At 30.2% G+C, this 18,657-nt stretch overlaps 1 protein-coding gene and 1 long non-coding RNA gene across 2 annotated transcripts in view; both read left to right on the top strand.

The window, feature by feature from the left end:
- Window positions 1-18,657, top strand: part of LOC144835058 (uncharacterized) — a 138,965-nt gene that overhangs the window by 111,315 nt on the left and 8,993 nt on the right. Inside the window, exons 7-23 of the mRNA XM_078690075.1 lie at window positions 1,948-2,067; window positions 2,682-2,778; window positions 3,374-3,409; window positions 3,738-3,989; window positions 5,546-5,711; window positions 7,526-7,632; window positions 8,322-8,434; window positions 13,793-13,882; window positions 13,985-14,024; window positions 14,141-14,175; window positions 14,553-14,577; window positions 15,203-15,354; window positions 15,877-15,966; window positions 16,197-16,376; window positions 16,799-17,041; window positions 17,700-17,897; window positions 18,399-18,593. Coding sequence (XP_078546201.1) covers window positions 1,948-2,067; window positions 2,682-2,778; window positions 3,374-3,409; window positions 3,738-3,989; window positions 5,546-5,711; window positions 7,526-7,632; window positions 8,322-8,434; window positions 13,793-13,882; window positions 13,985-14,024; window positions 14,141-14,175; window positions 14,553-14,577; window positions 15,203-15,354; window positions 15,877-15,966; window positions 16,197-16,376; window positions 16,799-17,041; window positions 17,700-17,897; window positions 18,399-18,593 — 2,139 coding nt within the window. The remainder of the gene's footprint in view (window positions 1-1,947; window positions 2,068-2,681; window positions 2,779-3,373; window positions 3,410-3,737; window positions 3,990-5,545; window positions 5,712-7,525; window positions 7,633-8,321; window positions 8,435-13,792; window positions 13,883-13,984; window positions 14,025-14,140; window positions 14,176-14,552; window positions 14,578-15,202; window positions 15,355-15,876; window positions 15,967-16,196; window positions 16,377-16,798; window positions 17,042-17,699; window positions 17,898-18,398; window positions 18,594-18,657) is intronic.
- Window positions 9,970-10,986, top strand: LOC144834966 (uncharacterized). The gene is made up of 3 exons (XR_013611029.1): window positions 9,970-10,064; window positions 10,824-10,869; window positions 10,962-10,986. It is a non-coding gene; the product is annotated as an uncharacterized LOC144834966 (long non-coding RNA).

Below are 18,657 nucleotides of genomic sequence, written 5' to 3'. Positions count from 1 at the left end.
GTAGCATAGGTGAAATTACGGGACACACATCATGTTCTAATTTTTTGGTATGATGGAATTATCAAAATAAACTCAAAGATGACAATTTCGAAAGATAATGAATTGAGCAAATAAATATAAGAATTGCAAGAGAATCTGGCATGTAGAAGCGCTGTGCGCGCTGTTTGAAATTTGTATAACTTTGACGAAAAAGATGAAAAAACTACTTTTTAACTTCATCTGGCCATATGTTAACGTCACAACATCCGATAGGCTTAGTTTTTATATGAATTCATATCTACATTTCATCAGCTTTCATAATAAATTATAATCATCAAGGTAACCTTCAATTCTGAAGAGCTGTAAGATATTCAAATTTACGGCAAAGGTGAAATTACACGACCTATGTTATTCAAGTTTTTACGCGTGATGACGTCATCAAAATGAAAACACTGACAACTTATGATAAAGATAAATAATTAAGCAAGCACACACTGAAATTTGTGCGAAAATCGAGCTCAAATAGCGGAGATGCGCTCTATTGAATGTGATAACCTACACAAAACGGAAAAAAATCCTAATTTTTTAATTCAAGTGGCCATTTGATGACGTAATACCATTTTGTACGTCTAATGTGTATATACATTTATATCTACAACTCAATGGCTTCCCGAATAAGTTAAAAAACTTAGGGGTCATCATGCATTCTGAAGAATTATTTTCATTTTAAAAATGCCTTATTTTTCATCATTTTCAGCACTTTTATGCAATTAATGTGCGCATTTTGTCATTTTTAACATGCTCGTATAGCGTTATTTTAAGTCGGAACGGACTCAAATTTGGTGAATGTACTAAGGATGGTGAGTAGAATGCGAAAAATCGAGCTCAAATAGCGGAGATGCGCTCTATTGAATGTGATAACCTACACAAAACGGAAAAAAATCCTAATTTTTTAATTCAAGTGGCCATTTGATGACATAATACCATTTTGTACGTCTAATGTGTATATACATTTATATCTACAACTCAATGGCTTCCCGAATAAGTTAAAAAACTTAGGGGTCATCGTGCATTCTGAAGAATTATTTTCATTTTAAAAATGCCTTATTTTTCATCATTTTCAGCACTTTTATGCAATTAATGTGCGCATTTTGTCATTTTTAACATGCTCGTATAGCGTTATTTTAAGTCGGAACGGACTCAAATTTGGTGAATGTACTAAGGATGGTGAGTAGAATGCGATTTCTACAAAAAATTCGTATTTTTACGCTTTTTAAGAATTGCGCGCGCAAAACGCATTTTTGTGCAGTAATTTTTTGAAACACGCAAATAGCCTAATTCATGCTCTAAATTGATCAAAACTTAATTTTGAGCTTTTTAAATTTTTTACGCGCGATTTCACGCGTATGACCCTACGTGCGCGTGCCTTTTATTGGTTAATATATTTACCTTTTACCTGAAGTTTACGTATTGTGAATTTTATTGATATGTGATAAAGAGTTATGGCGATATGATTGATAATGTGATTTAACAAAATGGCGTATAAATGACGTCACGGTTGAGTGATCACGCTGAAAAGCTTATTAGGATTAAGTTACAGTATTTGAAAGATATTGTGAAAATGTTGTCATCTTCAACATTCAACTTTTTGAGATAATTGTTACACAAAATCTGTACAGAGAGAAATAAAGAATAAAGATTTCATACAATAACAATAGGTGATCATTTTATTCTAAATGATCACCTAATTACAATAATAAAAAGATTGCCTTTGTTAATACCACAAGGGATTTGATAGATTACAGTTATGTTAGGAAAATACAGTTTTCGATTACAGAAAATTGTACCCGTGGAAAAAAATTATTGGATGCCCGTATTGTTGTTTGAGTGGTGGTTTCCTTGATTACTTTTTTCCATTCAAAATATTCAGTATGGTTTGTGCACATTATTGTCATCTTTTTTTTCTAGGATGGTGACACAGCCCTGCATTCCTGTGCTCTGAGTGACCTTACTTACGATGAGCACAGAAACACTATGGTGTGTTTCATAAAGGCTCATGGTAGAGGTATTATTTCAAATAAAAATAAGGTAAATTATTTGAGTTAAAACAATTAGAATAATAACAATAATTTTATAAAATAATATATTAAATAATAAATGATATTCATTTTCATTTTTCATAAGAGCTCTTTTTGTAAATAATAAATATTAATTAATAATTAGATTAAATCAGATATATTAATTTACATTTTATGATCAAAGGTATTACCTTAATGATTAAATATGTGATAGTGTATGCTTTTGCAATGATTATAATTAATATTTTTAGAATGAAATGTTCCTGATAAATGTTGTATCTGTACCAAAAATACTTTGTTTCCATCTCAATATTGTTGTTCATAGCATAAACTGACCATCTAATTTGAATGCATTGAAATTTATAATATAAAAATTAACATTCATTTTTATTTATTTGCTTTTACATATTTATTATTTTATTAAATATGTCTAATTTGAATGAAATACAAATAATAATATTAATTATAAATCTACCGTATATCAATCATTGTTTTATTTACAGTTTTGTTTATGAAAAGTAGAAACTTGAGGATTGTCACAATCATGCCTATTATTGTATGTTATTATGAATTTTGTAATCACTAATTTCATTCCTGGATTCTTACATTTTATTTCTTTGTCAGAATGGCAAATCTGTTATTGATTTGTACATTACAAATGTATGTGGAAAATATGAAGATGTCAAAGCCCAAAAGGAAGAAGTAATGAAATTGTTAAAAGGTTTGAAAGTTTAAATACAGTACAAAACAAGTTTGTTCCACAAAAAGCTTTGATAAGTAATCTTGAAAGCAATTCTGTGATTGCCCATTCCAAATTGAAATAATTTAAGGTCACCTATATCCAACTTATAGTCATAGTCCTTTTAAAATAATTTTGTGTGTGATCTGAATTTATTACAGTTATAATAATAATTTCTTTCATGCATTTATATATACATCGTTGATTTTACAAAGAGTAAAATAGATCAATTATTTTCAAAGAACACCATCTCAAATAGAAACCGATCCAATTTCTGATTACATAGATTGTTTTCGTCATTTGCATTAGACAATACTCATTCTTAAACTGTTTCTTGTAGCCTTCTTTATTATTCTTATTTGTATTATATTTCAATTCTAATCTATAGCATATTATAATACAAAAATTAAAATATAATTCCTTTATTGTTTATTGAAGGAATTAATAAATAATTGGCTGCCTAAAATTGACCTTGCAAAATAAAATGTTGCTCCTTATCTTATTTCCAATATGGTATGTCTTTTTTTATTGTGAAAGAGCTTGATCAACTTTATATCATATTTCTACTTTCTTTTAGGTGGACCTTTACCAGAAATATATTTCACATCGTCAGGTATGAGTATTCACCCATACCATGTCATACTCTGTGACATGATTTAACTGAAACTTTAGTGTGTAATAAAGAATGTAGAATTATTTACATTTTTTACACAAAAATTGATGCTTTAAACTATAATTTTCATTATTCAGTTTACAATCCTTTATGAGGAATATTTCAGCCCAGAGTTGCAATTTAACCCAGGACTCCAGGATTCAAAGGCAAACATGTTACTTGGGAAGCTGGGATGAAATCTGTTTAAACCATATATGTACTCTCATATTTAAAATTACTATAATATATTATCTGTTGAGAATTATTAGAATATCTTTTTTTTTGGTAGATATAACAAATAAAGATTTTATACATGTAGCTAACAACATGTACAATCAGTTTGAAGAACTAGCAGAATGTCTTGGATTCAACCAGGAAGATATTGAATCCTTCCAGGTCAATTCAAATCACAAAGCAGAATCAATGTATAAGATGCTGAACGCCTGGTACAAGACAGTACAAGTTACTAAGTCCAGGCGTTCACAACTTTGTGAAGCTGTCAGGAAAGCAGGCCGACATGATTTGGCTGATGAACTTGAAAGTAAGTGAGACATTACAGGTTGGGTTATTTCCCTCTAACCTTCAAACTGACTATCCTAATGCATTACCATTCCATAACTTTAAGGGGAAGATTTGTTAAGAAACAGCTGCAGTAAAAGTTTTAAAAAACAACACAATATTATCCTTGATTTTAAAATTAAACATAAACAAATTAAAGGGGGATTCTGGGTTTAAAATTGTTTTTAAATATCGTTTATTTATTAAATAAAAATTATTATAACAATATAGACATGTCAGAATGAAAAAGTAATAACGAGAAATTAAAAAAATTTAATTTCATATACATTTTAGGGTAAATTCATGGAAAGTCTGTTTTTCAGCAGCTTAGGGAAGCTCATTAATATTCATGAGATATTCACAAAATCACGTCATCAGTGGATTTCAAACTCGCGACGTCATGTACGTTGTGTTTGTCAACTAATTTACATCTCTCTCCCCTGTCAAACGACGACCACCCGATCATTGTGAAATACATTTTTTGTAGATTTTCTAAGCTAGGCCTAAAGTGTAATAATAACAGTAGTAGCATATATTTATTTGACATTTAATGAAATACAAAATTTAGTTAGTACAGATTACGGAGTCATAAATTATACTATTTTTTTATACCTCTATAGTACACAGATCGTATTATCGGCTTCACGTACTAGGCTAGGCCTAGCCTAAATCATTTTTTTTCATGGGTGAGAGCCATTCTGACTAGGGATTCCATGCCACGATGGCTACGTTAAAACATTGGATCCACGGGCCTAGCTAGCCTACTACTAGACGATTGGCCCATAAATAACAAAACTCAGTGGATTCCAAACCCATCCTATCAACCAAACTCCTAAACAATCTAAACATAAAACGTTCCGACAAAATCGGCTGTAAATATTGAGGCAAAACAAGGTCCGATTATAAATGGAAGACCGACTAAAATTACATCAGATAAGTATAATTTTACAAAAGTAATTGATATGGTTAATGATAACGAGTCGTCGGAAGATTGACCATTTCACAAATTTCCTATTCTGTAACCACAGTGTGATTTTGCCGTAGCTGCACTTGTAATCTGGCCTCATTTCACAGCCTTCGTTCTGCTTCACTGGACGCTTATATAAATTGAAACTTTTACCGTTCAAGAGACATTTTTTACTATTCATTTTAAACCCGGAACCCCCCTTTAAGCTAACTAACAATATGAGAACAAATTAATATAGTATACCATATAAGTTCATTTCTCCTGTCTCATGAAGGAAGGGGATTATCAACATCAACAATGGATTAACATATATACGTTCTTTTCATTTTAGAACTATAGGAGCCTATTTTAACTTTAGATTATAAATAAAGACTACACTGGCTGTGAAATGCAATTACATTATTACCTGTGTTTCTTATTAATGTCTTGCACAAATACTGAATACAATATGTATACAACATTTTTGATTAATTTCAGATCTAGCTTTAATGTATTAGTTATTTTATTGTTTAAATAATAAAATGTAGAACTGTATGTGCTTTATAACTAATACTTATTTTATTTATGAGTAGAAATAAACATTCCTTATGCCATATCTGCTCGTGGTAAAAAAGTTGAAAAAGCTTACATTGAAGCATTGAAAGAAGGTCAAGTTGAAGTGAATCTTGGAATGCTCAAAGTGATTGGTCAGGAAGGTGTAGGTAAAACTTGCCTAATCAATGCCTGTCTTGGAAAGGAGTAAGTATAAGTTAAGCTTAGAAATAATGATAATAGTATGATAGTATTGTAACATTTTATCTGCCTGGATGAGGTATGTTCAAGTTTGAGCTATAACTATGTTATCTGGTAACAGTCTGGTATCTTTAAAATTGCACAGCAAAAAACAAACAAATCTCAAACCGACTCTAGTACTCAAGCTCTACAAGTCTAAATTGGATGAACTTAGCTAATGAAGCTATTGTTATGTTTAAAATTATGAACAACCTTGCACCTCCATATTTAATAAATAAGTTCAATATCAAAAACAATTACCATAATACAGATAGAACTAAGGCAAATTTAATAGTAACAAATCCAAAAACAAACTACAAAAACGTAGCTAGAGGTGCCAAGGTTTGGAATGAGCTAAATAAAGATATTAAAAATGTGAACACTGTCTCTCTTAGATGACAAATTTCGTTTTTGTAAAAGCTACAAGTTAACGGAGTACTTACTCGGACGTTTCGATCTCTATCAGAGATCATTCTCAACTGACTGCGGAGTGTTAATGCAGCTTGGTCATGCTTGATGCATCTGTTGATGACGTCGTATGCCTCCGGTTGGAGGTTGTGCGGGGCTCGGCCAGGTGATGTGTCTATCAAATCATTGTACAAATGCGAGAGTTCATGGGCTCCAGTGTCCCGGTTCATGGTCTTCTCCTTATTTCTCCTTATCTTGTTAAGAAACTGCTAATTTCATGTAGCTTTATATTTAAATGTATTCAATATAGTGTATTATTCAATTTTGTAGTTAGTAAGTTTAGCATTGTTTCATTTTGTTGTAATTGGTTTATTATCTGCTTGATAGAAAATAAGATCTTTTTACATTTGTTTTTGTTGGTGTTTTCTTTTGAGCATGGCCTTACTGAAGAAAAACTTTCAGTAGAGTTAAGTATCCATGAATAAATAAAGCTTATTACTATTATTAGCAGTTTCACAACAGGACTGTTCAATAAAGTCTTAAGGCTCATTTTACACTAGGACGATAACGATCGATAAATAGATAAGCATGAATGTTTTTTACATAAAAGAAAAGAAAATTAGAAATTAGAAAAGTTTTTGTTCTAAAACAATCGGATTTATGCTGTTTTTGATAAAAATAATATTTTTTTAAATCCAATCAAATGACATGAATAATAAAAACAAAAAATCATTGTATTGTCTCAATAGTATTGCTCTTACTAATCATGACGTCATTTGTGTGAAAATATCATTGTCATCAAAGGAAGCAAACATGGTTATCCTTTAGTTTTACATTTTATATAATTTTGTTTTTTTGTCATATTTTTCTATCATTGATCGTTATCATCCTAGTGTAAATGGGCCTTTACATAGCGGTACTAAATTCGCTACAGTATAAACTTCCGAAAAACTTCAGTGTATCTAATAATAAATGTTTTAATATATACAATGCTTTTACCTTTATATCTAATCATTAAAATGTTTTTGGATCTAATTAATAGCTTGACCACATTTTTCATAATATTAGGAAAGCTATATCGTTTCAAATTAATTAATTAAATTTCGGTATATCACTAGGGGGAATTAGAATTAATTTTCTTTGCCTGATGTGTTTATATATATATATATATATATATTAGATATAAAACTACTTTATGTATTTGTTTGTTTAACATATTCTTTATCTGAAATATTCAAACAAACATACCAACAAGCAAATTACGATTTTGATAATTTTATTTAAAATGTATTGATATTATTCAATTTAAAATGTAAAACAACTTTATCTAAATTCATACTTGGATGATCAATAATGTTTTTATTATATTTCAGATTTAACAAAGAGCATTTAATAACAGACGGTATTGCTGTGATTAAAACAGTAGAAACAAAGGCTAAAGAACAAAACAACTGGACAGAGGATCTTACAGATGATAGTGGTAAAAATGAATAAATAAAGTATCATCATCATTATCCTCATCAAAGTAGACAAGCAAAATGAAGAGGGATAGATCATAAAGTCAGTCCATTTAGTCAAGTGTGGCATTGTGTTTAATATTAGTGTTCATATACTGTAATTCACCAAGTTCAATTTTCAGGAATAAATCATATCATTTCCTAATAAATCTAATTAATTTAATTAACAATGGCTCTAACAAACTTTTCCTAAAAAACAAAAATTAATTAAGCAACATTGTAACAAATCCATCACTTAAATATCTCCAGTAAAATATAGTTATTAGTGAGAAACTGAAAACTAAATGATAGCACATATTGTTATTAAAGGCGGAACAATTTGTGTATTTGTAATTGGAATATAGAGGTTTTAGGAAACCATTATAATATAACATGAATTGTTTTTAGGTCACTTTTATTTTCAATTTCAACAAGGAATTTAAAACGTGATTAAAATAACTATTAATTTGATACAACCACACTTAAGTGTTAAAATAATAATGATAATACAGTCTTTTCAAAATGAGGAGTAAGCTTGTTTCATGTTTTTGAGAAAATAAAGTTGAATATTTTTTACTTTTTAAAGAGTTCCACAACTTGCTATATTGTACAGCCCCAAAATAAAATGTTATTAATAGAAAATTACATAATAGAAACTGCTATTCATTTTCAGGAAATCCAATTGAATTGTATAGAAGACTTGCTGAAGAAAATATCAGTAAAACAATAGAAGATAATAAAGAAGGTGTAGCAACAGCAAGTAAGCCTCATAGCTCAACTGAAAAGGTATGTACACACTATAACAAAAGGTATGTACACACTATAACAAAAGGTATGTACACACTATAACAAAAGGTATGTACACACTATAACAAAAGGTATGTACACACTATAACAAAAGGTATGTACACACTATAACAAAAGGTATGTACACACTATAACAAAAGGTATGTACACACTATAACAAAAGGTGTGTACACACTATAACAAAAGGTATGTACACACTATAACAAAAGGTATGTACACACTATAACAAAAGGTGTGTACACACTATAACAAAAGGTATGTACACACTATAACAAAAGGTATGTACACACTATAACAAAAGGTATGTACACACTATAACAAAAGGTGTACACACTATAACAAAAGGTATGTACACACTATAACAAAAGGTATGTACACACTATAACAAAAGGTATGTACACACTATAACAAAAGGTATGTACACACTATAACAAAAGGTATGTACACACTATAACAAAAGGTATGTACACACTATAACAAAAGGTATGTACACACTATAACAAAATGTATGTACACACTATAACAAAAGGTATGTACACACTATAACAAAAGGTGTGTACACACTATAAGAAAAGGTATGTACACACTATAAGAAAAGGTATGTACACACTATAAGAAAAGGTATGTACACACTATAACAAAGGTATGTACACACCATAACAAAAGGTGTGTACACACTATAACAAAAGGTATGTACACACTATAAGAAAAGGTATGTACACACTATAACAAAAGGTATGTACACACTATAACAAAAGGTATGTACACACTATAACAGAAGGTATGTACACACTATAACAGAAGGTATGTACACACTATAACAGAAGGTATGTACACACTATAACAAAAGGTATGTACACACTATAACAAAAGGTATGTACACACTATAACAAAAGGTATGTACACACTATAGGAAAAGGTATGTACACACTATAACAAAAGGTATGTACACACTATAAGAAAAGGTATGTACACACTATAAGAAAAGGTATGTACACACTATAAGAAAAGGTATGTACACACTATAAGAAAAGGTATGTACACACTATAACAAAAGGTGTGTACACACTATAACAAAAGGTATGTACACACTATAACAAAAGGTATGTACACACTATAACAAAAGGTGTGTACACACTATAACAAAAGGTATGTACACACTATAACAAAAGGTATGTACACACTATAAGAAAAGGTATGTACACACTATAACAAAAGGTATGTACACACTATAACAAAAGGTATGTACACACTATAACAAAAGGTATGTACACACTATAAGAAAAGGTATGTACACACTATAAGAAAAGGTATGTACACACTATAAGAAAAGGTATGTACACACTATAAGAAAAGGTATGTACACACTATAACAAAAGGTATGTACACACTATAACAAAAGGTATGTACACACTATAACAAAAGGTATGTACACACTATAACAAAAGGTATGTACACACTATAACAAAAGGTATGTACACACTATAACAAAAGGTATGTACACACTATAACAAAAGGTATGTACACACTATAACAAAAGGTATGTACACACTATAACAAAAGGTGTGTACACACTATAACAAAAGGTGTGTACACACTATAACAAAAGGTATGTACACACTATAAGAAAAGGTATGTACACACTATAACAAAAGGTATGTACACACCATAACAAAAGGTGTGTACACACTATAACAAAAGGTATGTACACACTATAAGAAAAGGTATGTACACACTATAAGAAAAGGTATGTACACACTATAAGAAAAGGTATGTACACACCATAACAAAAGGTATGTACACACTATAACAAAAGATGTGTACACACTATAACAAAAGGTATGTACACACTATAACAAAAGGTATGTACACACTATAACAAAAGGTATGTACACACTATAACAAAAGGTATGTACACACTATAACAAAGGGTATGTACACACTATAACAAAAGGTATGTACACACTATAACAAAAGGTATGTACACACTATAACAAAAGGTATGTACACACTATAACAAAAGGTATGTACACACTATAACAAAAGGTATGTACACACTATAACAAAAGGTATGTACACACTATAACAAAAGGTATGTACACACTATAACAAAAGGTATGTACACACTATAACAAAAGGTATGTACACACTATAACAAAAGGTATGTACACACTATAAGAAAAGGTATGTACACACTATAACAAAAGGTATGTACACACTATAACAAAAGGTGTGTACACACTATAACAAAAGGTATGTACACACTATAACAAAAGGTATGTACACACTATAAGAAAAGGTATGTACACACTATAACAAAAGGTATGTACACACCATAACAAAAGGTATGTACACACTATAACAAAAGGTGTGTACACACTATAACAAAAGGTGTGTACACACTATAACAAAAGGTATGTACACACTATAACAAAAGGTATGTACACACTATAAGAAAAGGTATGTACACACCATAAGAAAAGGTATGTACACACCATAACAAAAGGTGTGTACACACTATAACAAAAGGTATGTACACACTATAAGAAAAGGTATGTACACACTATAAGAAAAGGTATGTACACACTATAACAAAAGGTATGTACACACTATAACAAAAGGTATGTACACACCATAACAAAAGGTGTGTACACACTATAACAAAAGGTATGTACACACTATAAGAAAAGGTATGTACACACTATAACAAAAGGTATGTACACACTATAACAAAAGGTATGTACACACTATAACAAAAGGTATGTACACACTATAACAAAGGGTATGTACACACTATAACAAAAGGTATGTACACACTATAACAAAAGGTATGTACACACTATAACAAAAGGTATGTACACACTATAACAAAAGGTATGTACACACTATAACAAAAGGTATGTACACACTATAACAAAAGGTATGTACACACTATAACAAAAGGTATGTACACACTATAACAAAAGGTATGTACACACTATAACAAAAGGTATGTACACACTATAACAAAAGGTATGTACACACTATAAGAAAAGGTATGTACACACTATAACAAAAGGTGTGTACACACTATAACAAAAGGTGTGTACACACTATAACAAAAGGTATGTACACACTATAACAAAAGGTATGTACACACTATAAGAAAAGGTATGTACACACTATAACAAAAGGTATGTACACACCATAACAAAAGGTGTGTACACACTATAACAAAAGGTATGTACACACTATAAGAAAAGGTATGTACACACTATAAGAAAAGGTATGTACACACTATAAGAAAAGGTATGTACACACCATAACAAAAGGTATGTACACACTATAACAAAAGATGTGTACACACTATAACAAAAGGTATGTACACACTATAACAAAAGGTATGTACACACTATAACAAAAGGTATGTACACACTATAACAAAAGGTATGTACACACTATAACAAAGGGTATGTACACACTATAACAAAAGGTATGTACACACTATAACAAAAGGTATGTACACACTATAACAAAAGGTATGTACACACTATAACAAAAGGTATGTACACACTATAACAAAAGGTATGTACACACTATAACAAAAGGTATGTACACAATAACAACATTCCCATACGAGGGGGCTATGCGAGCGAAGCGAGCTTCACTAGGCTGGGAGCCAGGGGGCGAAGCCCCCGGAATCAACATGTTTAGCGTCATTTGAGACCACTTTAATCAGATTTAGGGTAGTCATATCACTTTTTTCCATTTTTTATAATGCATAAATAAAGTACTGCTTGCAAAAAAACGATGCGCGATGACTGTTTAAATCTATATTTTTCAATTTAAAAAATAAAAGTTCAAAATATGCCTATATTTATCGGGTAAATTGTAGCATAAAAAATATACGCGAACGTAAAACGTACCCACCGACCAAGAGGTAGGTCTATATTGTTTATCGCAGAGGCGTAGGCTGGTTGCTGTCTGGGGGTGCAAAAATAGTAAATGGGTGCCTTGGGCTGATCTGTAAGAATATTTTGAAAAATAGAGCTGCTAGGTCCCTCGAAGTTGCAATTATACATAATATTGATAGGCCTACTATGAAACGAAATTACAAGTCTACAGAACAAGACAACCGTGGTTGGGATGGAGCTAAGAAAATTTAGAAAAATAGAGTTGGAGATCCCGGAAATTGCACTTATTATACTTCAAAACATGAAACAAAATATATAAGTCCCTATCATGGTTGTGACTGAGCTATGAAATCTTTGAAAAATAGAGCTGTTAGGTCCCGGAAAATGCACTTATTGTACTTCGAAATATGACCAGCTTTATGGTTGGGGCTGAGCTAAGAAAACTTTTATAACTAGAGCTGCAGGTCTTTAAAAATTGCATCTTATACTTTGGAAACATCAGGCCTAGAGGCTTAAAAAAAGTGGTCGCAAGTGTAGACCCTTTTCAGTCGGGGAAATCAGTTTATACCTCCCAAGTGTATGCGTGCGTACCACCTGGACTTCCTAGTGGTGAGAAGTTCATGACATACAGGACATTGAAAATTTAATAACTTACAGTACAAAAGTTAGCTATAATAAGATGTTGGCTAAGCGAAAATGGCATGTTTTTTTGTTTAGTAATGTATGAAATATTTATTTTAGGTGCCCCACGGTACAGAGAGTTACTTGTAAATTAAAAAATTGGTGAACATACGAAAAATTAACATACTTCGTTTTTTCTTTAGCGTATGTTCTATGCTCCCCGACGAGGGGGTTAGATTGAAGTAATTTAAAGCAAAAAATAGTAAAATTGGCTGCTAGCCAGTGGGTTTTTGCTTGAATGTAACCATTTATTTTGTCATTTTATAAGTGACCAATTGATTTATTTTTTCATTTTTTTTTTCATCTTTCATGTTTTTTTGTGGGAAAATACATCTTTAATGAAATTGTTGTTAATATAAAGTTGCTTTCAAAAGACATCAGACCTCCCAACTCTCACCTAAAACACAATTTATTTTGGATTAACCAACAAAATATCCAAAAATGTTAATACTCTACAAATAAACTGAACATAAGATATTCATGGATTGTTTAATAAGTGAAGTAATGAGTTTCCCATGTTTACTATTATAAATAATAAGTGTTCTTGGATTGGATGTATTTTTTTTGTAAGTCAATATTATAGCACCCCTCTATAGTGTGGACATGCTTTTATAAAATCTTCCAATATTTCTAAGTATATGGTTATCTTCTAAATTATATTAATAATTAGAGCATAGCATTTTATATTGTATAGAAGCCTTTACCAGTGAAATTGCTTTAAATCTTAATTACTTCACAGATTCACTTTTTTATTTCTTGCCAGGAAAAGTCACGCCCAAGTAAGAGAGACAGAAAGTACAAAGGAATACAATTTCCTGGTATAAATTGGGGAAAAAAAATGTTTCGTCAAAAGGTAAGTTTTTCTTTAATCAGTTTATTGAGTTTGGTAATTTACGAATTGATTTAGAAATAGATATTCATGTACATTTTGATAAACTAAATGTATGTTTTTTAGTTCAAAACTACCACAAACAGCAAAACCACCACAAACAGTGGTAAGTTAATTTTATTTTTCTAACAGCTATACAATGTCTAGTTAACTCAGTTCATCTAATACGGTAGATAAATTATCATTTTCTTCTACTTTATTTTTTATTTAATCATATTTTAGATGTGAATACTGAAACACCTGCAAAAGCTAAAGATGTGAGTACTACAATATAGCATTTGTTGACTGTTCTATTTAACTCAACTCTGCCTCCTTGAAAAGAACAATCCATCTTTCTTTCAACTTTTAAATTCATTACTTGTATACTGAACAATAAGGAATTAAATCTGTTTTAACATTAGCCCTAGAGTAGTGTTGGCAGTTTATCAACTATTTTACTTTATCATTTTGATTTAGCTTTTCTTTTTTCTATTAAGATCCAGCCATCCAGCATTGTCAGTAATTTGCCTTTGAATTTATATACTTACTTTTGACATGGTATATAACATTATACTGATATGAATGGTTCATAAAGTACCACATTTACTTCTATGTTATTTATATAATATTTGTTATTTTTATTTTTGTTTATCAGGTTAGCAAGAAGTCAACTGCAGAAGGTAAGTGTGTAATTAATTTTTAAATTCTTAATACTTTAATTGTGCAAGTATAAAATAATGGAACATGCTGAGTGAATAATAATAGAATTAGTGAATGATAAAAATGATGATTGACAACGGTGATGAAGAAAATTAATAATGACAATGATAAAGTTGATAAAATTCACAGTGAAATGCATAGTTTGGTGAGTGTTTACTACAATGATCAAGATAGCCTTTCTACCCAAAGAAGAACCATTTTAATCACTTTTTACATCTTTTCTTGTCATTTTTTGTTTAATAAGTTTTATCTTTTTAAACATTTTAATTGTAGGAAAAGTGATTTACTGAAATATTGTTGCTACAGTATATAAGTGTATTATGAATTTATTTTTTATTCTATATATTATTCAAATTATCATTTAAGTATAATAATTATTAAAGTAACAACAATAAATGTGGGACAAGCCCATGAAAAAAAACAATCTCTCACATAAAATTAAAATAAAAATATATATAAGTATAAAATAAATATAAACAAGTATAGAGATGATAATGATGATATATTTAATGTCTATTATCTTTTTACATATATATAGTCTATTTAATTTATTTTTTAAACATTTTTTCCTGTTGATTAATAAAGGAACTGAAGATGCATCATTGAATGCACAACAATCGTTGGATAAAGATATTATTCAGGAAATTTTTTCAAAACAAGAAGTAAAACAGTCTCCTTTGGAAACCTTTAACATTTGGGATCACGGGGGACAGTTAATCTATCAAGGAATACATCAGGTAAGTTTAGGACATTTTGTATGTTTGTATGGTCTATTATTTGTGTATTAACAGTTTTAATGCCTAATTATGGTAGTATCTTATCTGTATCACATGGATAGGATTCTGCTGTGTGTAGGTAGGTGGGAACATGCCCACTATACAGATTGTTGTTTGGGCATTCCACCTATCCTAATGTTAACAGAGCACCCAACAAACCTCTGTGTATCTCTTCACACACCCAATCTATAAAGGTTTGCAAGCTATCCATAGACTTCTCTCACTACATGTGAAGGGAATTTGAAGAGCTTTTTCTCTATTTAGCACTCTTAACTATTTCTAAAGTTTACTTTTCTTTATTCTAATATATTTGTATTCTATTCACATTATTTCTATATTGCTGTTTTAAGAGATAAGTATTTTTTTGATGATATGTAGTCTATTACTCTTCTGGATATATTGATTTTTAGAAAACATTACATCAGTAGGCTTTACTATCCTTGTCAAATATTTTATAAATAATTGTTTTTATTTTGTATGCAGATCTTTGTGACATCAGAGGCAGTTTATGTTGTTGTCTTTGATTTGAGTAAAGACCTCGATGATCCTGCAATAGTAATTGATCCCAATGGGGTAAGTATTTCAAGGGTATTATATGTTGTAGACAATCTCATTCATTAGTTAAAGTAAAATGCTTGCATTGAAATGTCGCTGTGTCAAAGAAAGTCATACATAGTTTTATATATATATATATATATACATATAATAACCTAAAGTTTGTTTGGTACTAAAATAATATACAATTTTTTATAGATTTTTAATAGAAAATTATTATTTAAAATTAATAAAAATATTTTTTACAGCAACAACGTAAACATCATTGGACAAATCGTCAGTTTGTACTGTCTTCGATCCTGTCAGTTTATTCCCATAGTCGTATATTGGGAGAGAATATTGAGAAGGAAGTAAATTTACCTGCTATCCTTGTTGTTGGCACACACAAGGCAAGTCTGGGAGATACAGAAGTAGAACAAAATAAAGAGGTTAGTAATAAGCTAGAATAGGTTTGTGTTTACAGTTAATACAAAGCTTAAAATACTTGTCTTGGGCACATGTACCACAGTGGGTATAGTACATTTAAACTGTAATAATCAATCAATGTACACAGTTTTAAATCCACCAAATGTAATTTAGCTTTTTGTGCAAATTAAGTTGAAAAGAAATAAAACAAGTGATTGTCAAGTATGAAATATATAAAGAATATACTTGATGAAAATGAAACATAGAAGAGGAAATTTGAACTTTATTAATATTACTACATGTTAACATTTTAAGGTTTTAAAATAAAGTTTTGGGGTGGGGAGAAAAATTAACAATTCTTTTTGTACGTTTAAATACGGTGCTGTTTTTATTGTCTTTTGTTTGTATATATTATGTAGTAGTGTTTAATTTTTGTTTAATTTAGGCAGAGGTGGTTTTACAGAAAGTTAAAGATTCCCTGAAAGGAAAACCATATGAAAAACATGTACTTGGATACTATGCTGTTGAAAACAGTAGGGAGACTACAGACAAAAGCTTTAGTGATCTGAAAAAAGTAATTCAGGATCTTATGAACCATTTAAAAAAGTCTATTCCATTAAAGTGGATGCGTTTTAGATGTGAAATGTATAATCTGAGGAAGGAAAAATTGATATGTTCAGCAGAAGAGGTAAATCTTAATTTCATTCATTCATTCATTTTTCAATAAATATTATGAAGGCATCAGCAACTTTTAATTCAGATTTAGATTTATTAGTCTTTTCAGAAATTCATGTAAGACTCTCCTTGCTCAAACAAAAATTAAAAGTAAATATAAAAGAAATGAAACATAACTGTTTAAAGAAAAAACCTTTATCAAAGAGCTGCAAAGTTTAAAACAATCAAAAGGTTTAAATAGATATCTATTTATTTTTCATTATATGCATGCATAGAGTAAGAGATGGATTGCATTAAATAACAAATTGTTTTCATTTCGTACTTGTTAGACACTTGTCTGTCAAACTTTCAGTGGGTGATCATGTTTAAGCATAATTGATTTTGCTTTTTTAAACTTTTTTTGTAACATGCACTGTCAATAGAAATCAATCAAAAATGCTTTTAAAAACTTACCTCTCACTTCAAGGTATGTATGGCACGCACAATAGAATACCATTCACAAACATTTCCTAATACAAAATTCCAGCCAGATGCTTGTGGTAAGGTATTTAGAGGTTGAGTGCAGATAGTTATTTTGAAGAAACACATAATTAGTGTGTTGGTTACAAAAACATGTATATTTTTCTTAATTAAAAATTTAATTAAAAAGCATGCATTTTTATTGATTTTAGGTTAAAGAAATGGCCAGACAAAACGGAATTGGTGATGAAAGCCAACAGTTAATTATGCTTAACTTTCTGTACGACCTTGGTGACATCATCTACTTGCCTGATAATGAATTATTACAGAATCAAGTGGTGTTGGACCCAATGAGTGTTGTTCAGTTTGTTACAGCATTTGTGACAGTGGTTACACCTGATGAGTTTAAAGTAAGTGGGCACATATAGAGTAACACGGTGCTGACTTTACGACGGTAGGTGACGCTGCGTAGTTGCTAGCCAACCAAAAAATGCGTTCAACCTGCCTGAGTGATTCTCAGGTCACCAATGGTTTGGAATAGGCTTTTTGAAGTAGTCGTTTTAAAACTTAATAATTTTCAATAAAAACAAACTAAAATTTCAAAAGATCACTAAATATTTGTTTTTAATAATCTATTTATTCTTCAACTATAGTTAAAAAAAATCAAGCTAAGATACATAATTTGATAGAAATACAGATCTATACAGTTTATCAACATAGTAGCGTTGAACGCAACCATGTAGCGCCCTCTATCGTTGTGACGTCACACTGTGATACTCTATAATGAACAAAAATATTCGTTCATCTTCAAAAGAAGTGAATAGAAAAAAATGATAACATTATCTATTTTATTACTGGATGTTTCAATTACAAATGTAATTTTATTGTCAATTTCCTTGCCACTTTTTTAGACAGCCATGTTCCGTGAAGCTTTTAGAAACCTTGACAAAGGCATACTGGGTGAAAAGTTGTTAAAGAAATTGTGGGAGAAGAAGGGTATTGATGACAAGAAATTCAAATACCTTGTTGACCTGATGATTCGATTTGGTTTCATTTGTGAGAGAACAACCTCCACCAGCCAAGCCAGCATGGAAAGTACATCTATAGTAGGTTTTCTTCTTAATCTTTTTACACTTTATACATTAAATTGCCAGTTTTTTTGTTTTTTTT

Source organism: Antedon bifida, chromosome 2, assembly GCF_963402885.1.
Source record: "Antedon bifida chromosome 2, ecAntBifi1.1, whole genome shotgun sequence".
NCBI classification, from domain to species: Eukaryota; Metazoa; Echinodermata; class Crinoidea; order Comatulida; family Antedonidae; genus Antedon; species Antedon bifida.
The sequence above is the reverse complement of the archived record's forward strand: the minus strand, read 5'-3'. Positions and strand labels throughout refer to the sequence as shown.